The sequence below is a fragment of the Tetrahymena thermophila genome (assembly GCF_000189635.1).
Source record: "Tetrahymena thermophila SB210 genomic scaffold scf_8254403, whole genome shotgun sequence".
In the NCBI taxonomy this organism is placed as follows: Eukaryota; Ciliophora; class Oligohymenophorea; order Hymenostomatida; family Tetrahymenidae; genus Tetrahymena; species Tetrahymena thermophila.
Genome location: NW_002476186.1, coordinates 70,933 through 85,890, shown reverse-complemented (window position 1 = coordinate 85,890; position 14,958 = coordinate 70,933). Strand labels below are relative to the sequence as shown.

General features: G+C 23.4%; 4 protein-coding genes across 4 annotated transcripts; 2 read left to right on the top strand and 2 right to left on the bottom strand. All coding sequences in view use genetic code 6, as the record gives it.

Moving 5' to 3' along the window:
* Window positions 1-85: 85 nt before the first annotated feature.
* Window positions 86-1,678, top strand: TTHERM_000473209 (sodium/calcium exchanger protein). The gene is made up of 2 exons (XM_012799958.1): window positions 86-876; window positions 1,013-1,678. The coding sequence occupies exons 1-2, from the start codon at window positions 122-124 to the stop codon at window positions 1,572-1,574; spliced, it is 1,317 nt and encodes a 438-aa protein (XP_012655412.1). The 5' UTR covers window positions 86-121; the 3' UTR covers window positions 1,575-1,678.
* Window positions 1,679-1,972: 294 nt separating this feature from the next.
* Window positions 1,973-4,693, top strand: TTHERM_000473208 (sodium calcium exchanger protein; the record flags this gene model as incomplete). Its single annotated transcript, XM_012799957.1, has 14 exons — window positions 1,973-2,137; window positions 2,204-2,491; window positions 2,547-2,674; window positions 2,794-2,843; window positions 2,905-3,043; window positions 3,099-3,153; window positions 3,255-3,296; window positions 3,371-3,462; window positions 3,519-3,778; window positions 3,841-4,037; window positions 4,095-4,170; window positions 4,226-4,352; window positions 4,412-4,543; window positions 4,591-4,693. 14 exons carry the CDS (start codon window positions 1,973-1,975, stop codon window positions 4,691-4,693), a joined length of 1,854 nt encoding a protein of 617 aa, XP_012655411.1.
* Window positions 4,694-5,268: 575 nt separating this feature from the next.
* TTHERM_00473200 (MFS transporter) lies at window positions 5,269-7,104 on the bottom strand (the record flags this gene model as incomplete). The annotated part of the gene is made up of 1 exon (XM_001023903.1): window positions 5,269-7,104. The coding sequence occupies one exon, from the start codon at window positions 7,102-7,104 to the stop codon at window positions 5,269-5,271; it is 1,836 nt and encodes a 611-aa protein (XP_001023903.1).
* Window positions 7,105-10,344: 3,240 nt separating this feature from the next.
* TTHERM_00473190 (kinase domain protein) lies at window positions 10,345-14,485 on the bottom strand (the record flags this gene model as incomplete). Its single annotated transcript, XM_001023902.2, has 2 exons — window positions 10,345-10,638; window positions 10,682-14,485. The coding sequence occupies 2 exons, from the start codon at window positions 14,483-14,485 to the stop codon at window positions 10,345-10,347; spliced, it is 4,098 nt and encodes a 1,365-aa protein (XP_001023902.2).
* Window positions 14,486-14,958: the final 473 nt, after the last annotated feature.

Below are 14,958 nucleotides of genomic sequence, written 5' to 3'. Positions count from 1 at the left end.
TCTATTTTATTTAAAATTATTTATTTGATTTATGTGTTGTTTATTTGCATGGTTCATGTAAATTTGGTATTTTTGATTTCATAAATATTTATTTAAATAAATATCTCCTTATTTTTTGCAAATGAACAATTTAGAAGATACTTTTTTTAACTAATAAAGTTTATAATCTTGTTTAATCCATAAAAATAATCAAATTCAGGGAGTTTTTATGGGATAAAAATGCCCTGATAATTTAAATAGACTTTAGTGCTTCAAGTGTGTTCTAAAATCTAAAGATTTGAATTGTATTTCAATTTAAAATATATTTGCAGAATAATAACAAGAAGTAGATTGTTCAACAGATCCTCTTAATTCAACCTAAGTTGATGATTAAAATACTGCTTCAGATGAAGATTAGAACGAGTTTGAAGAATATGAATCATTTTGGCCTCCAGTGAATCCTGAATTAAAAAACAAACTTAAGATGATTAAGTAAAAAGTGAACTTGAATATTATGGATAACGTCATTAAAACTTTTGATGAAATAAAAAAAAATATGAATGAAAATATAGAGTAAATTAAAAAAGAAACATTATTGATAGCTCAGAAAGTTATAGAAGATTTTAGCCATCTAAACTCATACTATGAGAGTCAAAAGTAACTAAAAGATTTAAGATAAATAATTTAGAAAAATAGTAATGATGCCAAGCTAGCAAATGAAGAGATTGAAAAATTTATACTCTAGAAGTATCAAAATGCTGAAAATGTGAATAATTAATTGAGTTAAAAAATTTTCAATATTTCTCAAAATCTTCCTCAAATTAGCCAAGAAATGTTTGATAGCTTCAACAATAGTCTTAACAAAATATTATTATAATTTAGAACGTAGCAATAAAAGTAAAAAAGTTTATTATTTTTGAAAAATTAACAAATTAATATATTGTTAGATAAAAAAGGAGCATTTTAAGTTCAAAAATAATTTTATTTTTAGTAAAATTTTTTAGTAAATTGACAATATAATTCAAATAAATAGATAGTGTGTTTCTAACTTAAAGTTTGAAAATAGTACATATGAAAAATCTAGTTTGATAAAAATAGAAGACAATTAGTTTGGATATTAATCAATAAGCGCTTTCTTTGAAGGTAGAGGCTAGGTTTATTCAAGTTGCACTTTTGATTATGATTAAAAATATTAACTAATATTTGAGTTTGACAGGCCACCTAAAGAGTGTATCATAATTGGACTTACAGAAGATGATAAAAAAGACTTCAATTGGTATGATAGAAACAACTTTTATGCTATTTAATTAGGCAAATCTTCAAATGATAGTTTTTGTGAAAAAATTTTAAAAGGCAAGAACATCAAATAAATGTTTACTTTCAATTCTAAACTGTTAATGTAGTTCCACATTGCCTAGAATTAGCTTTATTTTTCAGATTATCCTTCATGTGAGAATATAAATGCATTAGATCCTAAACAATATGAATTTGAACCTGATTAAAGATATAGAGTAATTATTTACTTTAGAAACCAAGAAGGTTTAAAAATAAGTCTTATAAGTGCTCATCAAATCCATGAGCTTTTACATGTTTGATTGATTGTTTTTAAAATAAAATATTTTAAATTTGTTATTTTTTCTAGTTACTCTATAAATGTGTAAAATTCAAATGATTAGAAAATATCTTTTATCAAAACGCATTTATTTTCTTATTTTTAGTAAATTCGTCAAGTAATTAAATATAAAATCTTAAAATAGTATGTATAATTAATTACCATTAATATTTGTGTTTTCTCACTCACGTATTTGATTCATTTGATCAAAAAATAATTAACTTGCTTGATTAATTGATTATAAAAGATATAAAAACAGAAAATCAAATCAAAATTTTTTTATTTGATAATAGTAAATAAGCAAGGATAGTTAGTTTACATAATAAAGATTATTCATTTTTTACAGAAAGAACTGCTGTTTTTTATATAAAAACAATATTTATGAGTTAAGCTGATTTATTAGATTGCTCTCTAGCAAATATATAAAGAGCAATTAACGTATGTTAGTTTGTAGTTGAGCATTGCCATGATGAAGAATTAATATAATTTACTCATTTCTACTATTGTACATTAAATTAAAATGTTCCCTCTTTAATAATCCTAACTGTAAAAATAAGATTATCAAATAATGATTGCATTTATAATTAATTATTGTTTATTAATATACACTAGATAGTTATTTCTTTGGTTGCCTTTCACCTTCTTTCATCAACAGCAGAATCATATTTATCTCCCGCTTTAGCCAAAATATCTGATTCTCTAAAATGTTCATAAACATTAGCTGGTGTAACTCTGCTTGCTCTAGGAAACGGTGCCCCAGATGTATTCACAGCTATAATAGCAGGTGGTGGTAATGACGATGAAGGTATAAATTTAGCGATTGGTAGCATATTTGGAGCTGGGCTCTTCGTTACTACTGTCACATTAGCAAAAGTGATTAAAAATTCTGATGAATTAAAAGTAAAAAAAAGAGTAATGAAATAGAAAATTAATTAGTTTTTTATTATTAAAATAGGCTGATAAGAATATATTTATTAGGGATGTTGGTTTTTACTGCTTTGCAGCATTTCTCATATTAATTTATTTGTTAATAGGAAAAGTAAATTTTCCAATGGCAGTAGCTTTCTTCTCTCTTTACTTTGTGTATATATTAAATTACACTTTTTTTTATATCATTCTTTTCTTTAAATAAAATAGATATTAATTAAAATTAATTTTAATGAAGACAAAAAATATATTTATAAAATTTTATTTAAATTTAGATTTATAATTGTTGTGATTTACTAAGAGTGGGATGCTAAAAGAAAGAGAAGTATTTCAAATAATTATTTTTATCATCAATATTTATCTATCTTTCAAAATAATTTAAATAGAAAATGGAATAAATGCTTAGCTAATTAGTGATGAAAATGAATTGTAAAATCGACATATGAGTTTTGTAAGTGGATAAGATACTGATGATTATATATCTGATGCAGAGAACAATGATTTTGATAAAAGCTATAAAGCTTCGTAACTTTTTATTTAGATACAAAATATTTAATTAATTACTTTTTTTGAAATACAGAGAGAATTTGAAAGACTTTTTGAAGACTGGATATCTCAAATACGAATCTCCAGAAGTAATTGATTCTATTTTTAGAATTATTAGATTTGCAAAGCATATCATCAACTTCTTTCTCTTCCTTTTTTTGTGAAATTTTTGTAATAAATACTATTTAAGGATTAAAGAGGTCTTTTAGATGATTATTTAGAAGAATTTGAAGTAAGATGATTATGCTTATTTTATTTAATTTTGTTAATATAATTTTATGTGAACTTATTTTATTTTAAAAATAGAATGCCAGTAGTTCTTTAGAAGCAGAAAGATAAAAAAAGCAGCATTATTCTTCAAATTTAGTTGATTTCAGCATAAAAAATACAATTTAAAAGTAATGATTAACTTATCATAACTATTTAAAAGCAAAATATTTTTTTTGTATTTTAGGACTAAGCAACATTCAATTTAGTTTAGAATAAGCCACAATTTCCTTAAAATGAAATCAAGAATAAAAAGTAGAATGTTGAACTTTGATTTGTAATGGCATTACATGAAGTGGTGGTAGAAATTTATATTTTTGTACGAATTTCCGATAAATATAGTTAGAGATTTAACAATCCCTCCTTCTGAAGAGGATTAGTGGAATAAATGGCAAGGAATGATACTATGCTACACAGCTCCTTTATTCTTACTTGCTTACACGGAAAGTAAGAATAAAATATCTCTTATTTTCACATTTTTAATAATATTTTATACTTAATTCAACTAGATCTTGAAGCAGAAGTATTTAACTTACACATCTTGTTTATTGTTTTACCAATTAGCACTATTTTGTGTCTGGCAGTCTGGAAATTTAGTCATGTTTCTAAGCCTCCCTCATTTTTATGGATTTTTTCTATTTTTGGATTTATTAACTCTATTGTATGGATTTCATTTTCAGCTTAGCTTTTGGTTGATTTCTTACAAGTAAATTAATTAATTTATATCTCTATTAATGTTAATATCTCTTTGAAAATATAATAGTTGCTATAATTAGTTACAAATGTTAACAAGGCATATTTAGGTTTGACATTTTTAGCATTTGGTAATTCTGCAGGAGGTATTTATTTATTTTCCTCTAAAAATAGACTAATTTTAATGCTGTTTTTATATAGATTTTTTTACTAATCCTTAATTGGCTAAAATGGGATATGGAATTATGGCTATGACTGGTTGTTTTGCTGGTTAACTTTTTAACACATTACTTGGTTTTGGAATTGCTTTGATATTAAAAACAAAAAAGTAAAACAATATTTGGAAAAGCATATATATTTTGATTGACATTTAAAAAAAACAAATAGTTAAGTAATCGAGTTTTCTTTGTTCACAGAGTAAACAATGTCTCAATAATTAGACAATATAATTGTAGCCACTGTTTTACTGTTTAGTTTTGCAAATTTAACTTTAATTCTTATTCTTGCTAAAAAATCGAAGTAAATATTCTTATTTTGAAAAAAATTTTTAAATAATATTTTTACAGCTATATTTTAGGAAAGGCTTTCTCAAATTATTTAAATATAATGTACGCAATTTTCTTTTTTACTGCTACATTTTTTATGATACTAAGTATTTTAGTTAGATGAATGCTGCAAAATAGATAAAATAAATAAATAATAAACTGTAAATTTTAAATTTTATATTTTGATATATTTTTAACTGTATTTTATATTAAATTTATCTTTCTTTAATTAATTACTTCATCATTTTTATTTCATTTTACTTCAGACATTTAAAATACGAATAAAATCAGCTTTATTCAAAAGTTTAAAATTACAAAGAGTATATTATAAGATTTATTAGTTATGAGGTCTTCTTATATTAGATTGTCTTGAATAAGGACATAAAGTTAGGCCGAAAATCAAAGATCAATTTTTTCCTCCCCTCCTTTTTCAAGAGTACCTGAAGTACTGACAAAAAATTGAAATTATTATCATAAATAAAGCTTTCAGGATTTTACTCTTGAAACATTACATATTTGTCTATATCTTAAAACGCTTTAGAATTTTGTAATTTAGAGTTATTGATGAAAATGTATACTTATATTTTAAAATAAAATTATGAAAGAGATTTTTTTAATTAAATATAAATAGTTTTTAAAGGTAGTATCATAAATAATATATATATATATATTTATATATGTAGTAAATATTAATTTAGGTCACTTTTGTTCTTATTCATTTTATTCATTGCTGTAAAGCTTATCAATTTATTCTAGAGTTAAATTTTTAGTTTCTTTCATTTCTTTGAGGAAATAAAGGAAACATAAGAAAGTTGCTCCTAAATAAATAAAAAATGTTCCTGCAAATCCTAAAACTAAATTTGTGAATGGAAATGTGATACCAATAACAAGAACCCACACCCATCTCATAGCAGAGCAATAGCTTACATGCTCTTTGTTAACTAGCTCAACCGTGTATGGCCATGTTACGCCACCTTGGCCTATACCAAAGGCAAACAAAAAGAAAATTATAGAAATAAAGGAAAGATAGAAGATGTTGATCATTGAAAAAATAGCTATGCCTAACTAAGCAATCATTAGTAAAAATGTACTAATTAACATTAATTTTTTTCTTCCAGTTTTTTCAATAAAAAATAAAGAAATATATGTAAAAAGGAATCCAGCTGCACCCTAAAGAATTAAATAAATATAAATATTGCTGGTCTAAGTTTAAAAGATGCTGCTAGAATAGAAAGTTAGAGAAATTTAGCCATTTATTCTTGAGGCAGTTTAAATAATTAAGCCTAACATGAGTCTTCTTTTAGAGCTTAAGTAATTTTTAGGTTTGCTGGAATTCTCAATATTTGTATTTTTATCTTAAAATTATTTTAAATCTTAGCTTTTACAAATACTTGGCTCAAATAAAACTTATTATTTTATCTAACTGAAATCTCTTTTTAATCTTTTGTTAGTAGGAGATTAATTATTACTGCCTATACATTCTAAACTTTGTGAATCTTATTCTCTCTTCATATCTTTTTCTATTTGTCCCTACTAGATTTTACCAGAATCTTTATCAATAATATATTGTTAAGTATCTTATTTAATCATTTCTAGCTCTATTTTAAATTTTTTATTAGTGGGAGAGACATTTGTGCTAGTAATGTTTTACAAGCTTTTTATTTATTTTAATTAAGAGGAATTATCAAACTGTTCATCATTGGTTGTTTTTTAATCAAAGCATTCTTAGGCCTAAGTAATGATCTCTGTGTACGTTTTTAAAGCTCTTCTAGGTGAATACACAGAGTTCATAAGCTTTTTGAGGTTTACCAATTAATTTTTTTGAGCCATTTATAATGGAGATATTTAAGTATAGACAAATAACAGGGCTATTAGTCTTATTAAACACATCAGAATAGGTAATCCTAAAATGATTCTCCAAGCTGCTTCCTTTTCAAATACATTAAGATTTTCTAAAGATTCCTCAACGAAAAGAGCTTTATCTACATTTTTTGGTGGCTTTTCATAAATAGGCTAAATTACTCCTAGAGAAATACTTATAAATGAACCTAATTAGGCAAATGTTTAAACAAAGGTACCAGTCTTTCCTCTCATTATTATAGGAGTGAATTCTTAAAGATACATAGGAACAAGAGAGGTATTTAGGCCACATGCAATACCGCTGAGAAATCTTCCTAAAAGAAAATGCCCGAGATTGTAGTCTATTATTTATTCTACAATTCCTAAAATACCAATTACATCAGTAATCATTAAGCAAAGTCTGTGGTCATCTTTAGTTGACTTTAGGAACTACGTAGTTATAAGAGAACCTACTAAACAGCCTAAAGACAAAGCTGAAGTAATTAATCCTGTATAAAGAGCTACTTGCTAATCAGTTATCCAGCCATTTAAATAGGAAATATGCTATTAAGTTGTGTTAAAACTACCATTATTATAGCCAAAGTATAAACACCCTAAACTTATAATTATAGATCTTACATAAACATTTTTAGTGTTAACTTCTTTTTGAGTGTACCCTGTAGATATTTTTCTCATTTCAGATTCAATATTTATTTTTTTATATGAATTATTAATTATCATTTTATTGGAAAAGTTAAGCTATTTATAGAAGGAAGGAATTTATTTATTTATTAAATTATGAATTTTAATTAATTTTTTAATTGTGTTTTCTATTAAAGATTCTGGTTAATTCTAATTAACTTAATTTACACTAAAATCAAAAAATTTTTAATTGATTTAGAGAAAATCAATTAATAAATTAATTTATATGGTTATTTAATCTTTCTGGTAGAATATCAAATTAACAAATTAAATTTATGCAAAAAGTATATAGATATTACTCGATTTAATTCTTCCAAAAAAAAAAAATGTTAACTAATAGGCATGATCGAAAATATTCATAATAAAGCAATTTTCAAATAATAAATACATAGGCTTATTAAGGAGTACAATACAAAACCTAATTATTTAAAGTATATTTTTTGATATCTATAATTTAATGAGCAGAATATAAAGTCTTTAATGAATTATTATTTTATAAAAAAAAGTGTTGTTTGTAAATTTACTTACCCTATTTTACATAATGGTTATCGAAATTTATCACTATTAGATTTTTGTTAATCTAGTGATAAGAAATATCAAATATGTGACTTAAAGGGAAAAAAAAATTATATTTGAAAATGATTAAAAGGATGATTAATTTAAGAAATAATAATTAAATTTCTTCAATAAGTTAAGATCAAATATTATATCTTTAAATTAATAACCAAATTTCTAAAACACGTAACAAATTTACTTTTTTTTATTTTTGTTAATCCGTAATTATTTAAATTAAAATGAGTTTACTAAGTTACGTATTTAAATTTAAATTGTTATGTTATAAATAAAAGCAAATCAGGGATATAATTATAATTAAATATTCTACCATTCAAATTTTCTTAAACTCTTTAAATAAAATTTAAGATAAATAATTAGATCTAATAGTTTTAACAGTAAAATAATAATAAGTTATAATTTTTTTATGATAAATAGATAAAAATTATGTAATTTTTTATTACAATTAAGCTATAAAATAGCATTTTTAAAAATTATAGATGTATATATGAACATAATTCTCAATAATGGGGAAAAGCTATATGAAAAATAATTAATTAACTGGCTTGTAAAAAAATGTAAACTGAGTAATTAAGATTAGTAATCTGAGTAATAAAAGCTTTTGTCTTCCGTTAATTATTTTAATAATATTTACTAAAGAGCCAAAAATTAATTAATTGATAGGAAGGTTTTTTGATTTAATACAATTTAATTAAAATAGGTGTTTTGAATAACAAACACTATTTTTACCATAGTGTGAAACATCTATTAATTAATTAAACAAGTTACATCCTAACCAAAAAATACAATAATAAATTTAAAGGTAAAAAAAGTAATCATTAAAAAGTTTATTTTTTATTAAAAATATCTCTTGAAATATGATGATAAAATTTTTTTTATTTTATTAATATTTGAATTTTGATTTATAATTGATTATGATAATGAACAGCTAAAACTGAGTAAAATTAACATAAACATTTTAACCATAAATTTAAAATTGACAGAAGTAAAATTGATTACGTCAGCAAAAATTCAAAAGTAAAACAAATAATACTTTTTTATATATAGATTTTTAAATAAATGTCTGTTTATAATTCATTCGATTATTATAAAGTAAAATTTTGCTTTTTAAGCTAGATTAAGTAAAATTAACATCAAACCCTAGATAGATACTTTCATTTCTAAATACAGAATACCTTATAATACTAACTCAAATTTTTACTTTGCGGTTAATAAAATGCTTAACATCAAAAATTTTATAACATTATTGTATCAGAAAGGAAATAATTCGAATATTTTTAATTGAAGAAGGTTTTATGAATTTTTTGTGTAAATCTTTTTATTTTTTGATAAATTCCAGAACAAAATTAAAATAAGTTAAGGCAGCATGAAAGAGGTTAAGGTATTTGATTATTAAAAAAAATTATATTTAGCATTCAAAAAATTTGTATAGAATTAATAATCATATATTGTAATAATATTTAAATATTCTCGACATGAGTCATAAGTTCAATGCTATTTTTTAAATTACACTATCAACATTTTTATTTATTTAATTTTTCATATTTAATCAAATTAATTTATTTAAAAAATAATTATGATTCCATTTATTGTGTATTATTTATTTTTTTAATATAAAAAAATTAAATTTTACTAAATCTCAACCAAACTTAAATATTAAAATACCTCTAAGTATTATTAAATATTTCATTTTATTTCACATTATGTTTCTATGAACCTAAATATTTTTTATAATTTTAGTACTCATAAAATTTATAGAACTTGAGAAATTTTGTTAATTAACAAATATACTTCATATATCATCATGTGTATTAATTACTAGAAGCTTAACATACTAGAATCGTCTTTAAAATGAAATTTTGATTGATTATCAATTCCCATAATTTAAATTACTCAACGCAGTTAACAAATTATTTTGTCCTATTTTTAAAATAATCTCTTTTGATAATTTTATTGAAATCAAGGAGAATTATTTTTTCTAATAAAATCTAAATAACCATAAATATTGAAAAGCAAAGTGCAGTACACAACTAAATAAAATGACTTTTTATTTTAGTTGTAGTTCAAACAGTATAATCTTTGAAAAAATATAAGTTACTAAAAAATATTTTGATATATATTAATATTTATGTAAAAAGTATAGACATTTCCTAAGAAATAACTAATCTATATAAGCAGACATTAATTATATTAAATTAAAATTTTTGAATACCAGTACCTTATAACCTTCCTCCTAGCTTTCAAGAAAATACAGACTTTTCGTTTTAAGTAACTAATGATTTTTTTAAAAATTTAAAATTTTATTAACGTTGAGAGGTGTTTAAAAAAAGACATTAAAGTAAAAAAATTACTATAATTTGACAAGAGTAAATAAGAAAATGCTGAGAATATTTTCAATTTATTTTCTTAATTTCTTTTTAAATTTAAAGATTAAGTTTCAGATTCTTCAAAATATGTTGAGAATCAGTTAAATTAAAGCTTTTATTATTAGTATAATCAATTAAATTTATATATCTCTTTGATTACTATAAAGTATTGTAAAATAATTAAAAAATTTATTTAGTTATGAAAGTTTTAATTATTTTTATTATGTATGCTTGAGGAAAAAGTATATAGACAAAATATGTGTTAAATTTTTAAGTGATATATTATGATTTCACGTCATTTATTTATTTATTTTTCTTTATAACTTTCGATCCAAGCTTCTAGCTATTGTATTTCTTATTCTAGATGTTTTTTAACTTATCTTTGTTGTTCTAGCTCAGCTTAGTCTATTAAAGTAATATTATTTGCCTTAACACAAGATATTTTTAAATCTAGTTCTTATATTTTGGCAGAATAAAATTAATCTTGTAAGTTCTTTTTCTATTAGTATTGCTACTCAATCTCTTCTTTTCTCTTTTCAAACTCCTATTTAGCAGCTTCATATGATTCTGCGGCTATATTGATTTACTCCTAAAAAATATTTAACTTAAAATACATTAAAAATAAATTTTACTTATAAAATTTTATATTCTTTTTGATCCAGCTCTCTTAATCTATCTCTTAATGTAGGATACTAGCTGATAGCTTATTAAATGACAGGATTTTTATTAAGAGTAGAGACTTTTTACAACAACTCTTTTAACTCTGATTCCTCATATTAGTGATCACCTCCTAACCCATTAAAAGAATCTCTAGAATTAAGAATAGAATCCTTTAGTTGCTCTAAATCTTAAAATTATTTATATTTTTAAATTTATTTGTTTAGCACAGATATTTTTTAGTTCATTTCTTCCATATTTCTTTCTTGTTCTTAAATTTGATCAAGTTTATCTCTAAGCTCTTATGCTTTTAATTATAATTCACCCCATTTTAAGGCAATAACTTGCCCAGCTTTTTGTTACATTTCCAAAATTTTATTCTTTTATTCTTTTTCTGCAGTGAGTTCATCAATTATTTCTTTATTTTGATATTTAATAAATTCAAGATTTTAACATTTTTCTATATCTGTAATAGTCATGAATGTCTTTAAGCTTAGAGGACAGTCTAAGTCATTTAATCTGTAATCTTTATTTCTAAGATAGTATGCCTTCAGCCTATCTACATCTTTTTAGGATTCTTATATAGATTATAATAAATCATCTTTCTCTCCTCTTAGAACTTTAAGCCTTTCTTCTAAAATGTTGTTAATTTCAGTAGGATTGTCTTTAAGGCTATTCAAAAGCAATTTGTTTTATTTAAAAATTTCTTTTGATATATTTGCTTGGCTCTTTTAATCCTGTTCTTACTAAGAATTATCTTTATTTTGTGAAATACTTTAATTTTATTTTAGATTTAAAAATAAGCTAGCATTTTTTATCAAGAATTCATCTTCTAAATTACTTCCTTTGAATTTTGATTCTCTTTCTAAAAGGTTTTCTTCTCCAAATATTTAAGAAAACACTTTCTAAATGACTTAGCTTGAGTTCTTTTTAAGATTGGTTTTTGATTCTTTCTTATTAATAGGAGTTATTGGTTATAAACTTTCTAAAGTATTGCTTTTTTATAATCCTTCGTCTTATTTTCCGCTAAAAGGTACTACATAACTTTCTTAAATACCTTGTAATGGAACTACATTACTTTGCTACATTTCTTGAAAAGGGATTGCATTACTATCTTGAATTCCTTACAGTGGAACTACATTGCTTTATTCTATACCTGATAAAGGAACTGCTATGCTGGAATCAATTTATTAATAATTAGAGTATTAAGTACTTTCCTAGATTTAGTTTTAAGTAGTAAATGTAGAACTTTAACCAACAGATTCACTATTTGATTCATTTATCACTTCTAACTACTAATGTTTCTATTATTTTAGCTTTTACTTTATTTAAGATTAAGTATCTACTTAATTTGGATTAAATTATTCGAACTTATCAAAATCAATTTGATGTTCCTAAGAGGAATCGCGATTTTGACTTTCTTGTAATGAATCTTTATTTTCTTCATTAATTTCTTCTTCTTCTTCTTTATGAGGTGATTCATCTTGCTATTAGTATTTATATTTATAAGGCTATTGATCATAACCTTCTTCATCTTCTTCATTATCTTCCTCTTTGAGTGCATGGAGTTTATTTTGGTAAACTTCTTATTCTTATTGAAGTAGCTGTTCATCATTTTTTAATAAATCAGCCATTACCGAAGTTAGCTAATCTAAAGCGCTTTTCATTTCCTCTTGTTTTCTTTGCTCTTCTTCTCTTTACAATCTTTCTTATTCTAGCATTACTTAAATTTATTCATCAAGTTTTTTCTATAAATCTTTTTAATAATCATTTTCTAAATACTCTTTTTGTTACTTGTAGGAAAGCCTATTAAACATAGGATCACTAACACCTAGTATTAAATTATTATTTTAAATCCCAATATTTTATTTTTGATTGGATTATTATGAGGGACTTTAATTCTAATCAGACTCGAATGGATTATCTAATAGATTCTCGTCGTGCATAATTAATTAATTAATTTCTTCTATTGTTTTGTAACTCTCTTGCTCTTTCTTAATTGTCTTTCTTATCTCATTTGTGTTATTTCCAGTATTATTTAGAGCAAAGCTCATCCTCGGAATGCTGCTTCTGATACCATCTATAACACTAGAACTTTGCTGAACATTCATATTCTTAACTAATTCATTTAGAGATATTCTATTTAAATTCTTCTTCTCAGTGTTGGCTATAGATATCCTAACACTTTAATTGCTCTCTTCTTTTATTTTCTGCAGAATAGTATCACCCTCATTTTTAACATGATCTTTAGGTTAATCTCTTGCTGATTCTTAAGGCATAAGGCGTTTGGAAGGAGATTCAAGCCTAAATTCTTCTAGAATATTGGCTTTCATTGCAGGATTAGAATTATTAAGCTTATTTTCTCCTTCTAATTCAGATAAAGCTTTCTAACACTTGAAAAATTAATGATTTAATACCTCAATAATTGTAGGTCTTTAATTTTATTCTTTATTCAACATTGCTGAAATAAGTTCTGTTGATTTTGGAAATTACAACTCTATGTTAGGATCAAATAAAAATATATTTTATCTCATATTTGCTTCAGCATTATTAATTACTGATTATTCAGCACTGATGTAGTTTTCAGGTATGCCGTAGGGATAATTACCATCGCTTAATATAAAGTAAATGAGCATACCATAACACCAAATATCTACTTTTTCAGAGTGTCCCATCATTAGTGTAATATCAGGACACACAAAAGGTGAGAATTTATTTTGAGGTGTCTATAATCTAGTGATTCTTTTTCTATTATTTTAAGGGAAATAATTACTCCATCCAAAATCAGATATTTTTACTTAGTTATTATTACTTATAAGAATATTATCAGGTTTAAGATCTCTGTGAATAATATTTTGCTCATGTAAATACTTAATTCCCTACCCAATTTGCGATATGATTGAAATCTTTAAATTTTTATCTAATGTTTAAACATAGGAAAGCTACTTTAAGTTCCATCCTTCGACATACTCCATAACAAGATAAACAGTAAAGCTATCTTCAAAATGGGTGTATAATTTGATAATATGTTCATTATTCTATTATTTATACATAATTTCTATTTCACTCTGAATTCTATTTGTCAACTTATTTTCTTTAATTATCGCCTTTTAAATTTCTTTCAAAGCATAATAGTTGTTAGGATTATTTGTATCAACTTTACCTTATGAAACTAAAAAATTTTCATCTACAACTTGATATATTCGAGAATATTATCCACTAGCAATGTATTTTTTAGTTTTTAAATAAGTTAAAGATAATCCCTCAATTTTTGGCTAAATAGTGAGCAGTCTCTCAGAAAAATATGTTGATTACGCTTATTGACTTGCAACATTCATAGTACCTTTATTATCAATTATTTTCTGGTCATTTGATTTAGTTCCAACTTTCTTTTTTAGAATCCTAGGAGTAGTAGGTTTATCTGTTTTAATGATGTTCTTTTAATTTGAATATGAAAATTAGCTTGCTTGGGGGGTTTAACTTCCTATATTTTATTTTGGGGTTTTATTAATTGGTGAATTTGTATGTCCACTTGAAGTTAGTTTTAATTAAGGGACGCCTTTAGGAGACTAAGTTGATGAAGTCAACTTCTAAGAAGATGTTAATTGTGTTTTCTTTTTTTCATCATATTATAGAGAAAGATTTTGAGAACTTTTGGGGGTTGTGCTACCTTTAGCTTATTTAGTATAATCCTAATTTTAATTAGAAGTTTATGAAATTTTAAGCGATTATGCTGAATTTGACGCCGTGAGGGACTTTGGCGTTTTATCTTTATTCATTAATATCTTTAAATTAAACCTATTTCAAAACTTTGTAATATCAATATCAAGTAATTAATCTATGTTATTTACTTAATAATTCACTTTACTATTAAAATTAATCCAAGTAATTGATAGAAATTATTACATCTAAATAAATATTATTAATTTATAAATAAATACATATTTTCTAATTTAATAATAAATGCCATTATATATAATAATAATACTATTTCTAAATTTTTTACTCTTTAAAAAATTTTATTAAAGATATCAAAATTCTATTTTAGAAAATGACTTGAGGATATTTTTTTTTAAATGAAAAGATTCTATATTTTTTCAAAATCTTTATGAGATAAAATTTAATAAAACAGCTAATGGTCTCTTATTGTATATATTAATTTAATTTTATAATTATTATTGATGATCGAAAATGAAAAATTACTTATAATTCCTAAAAAAATAATATTTTTAAGTCAGTTATCAATATTTTT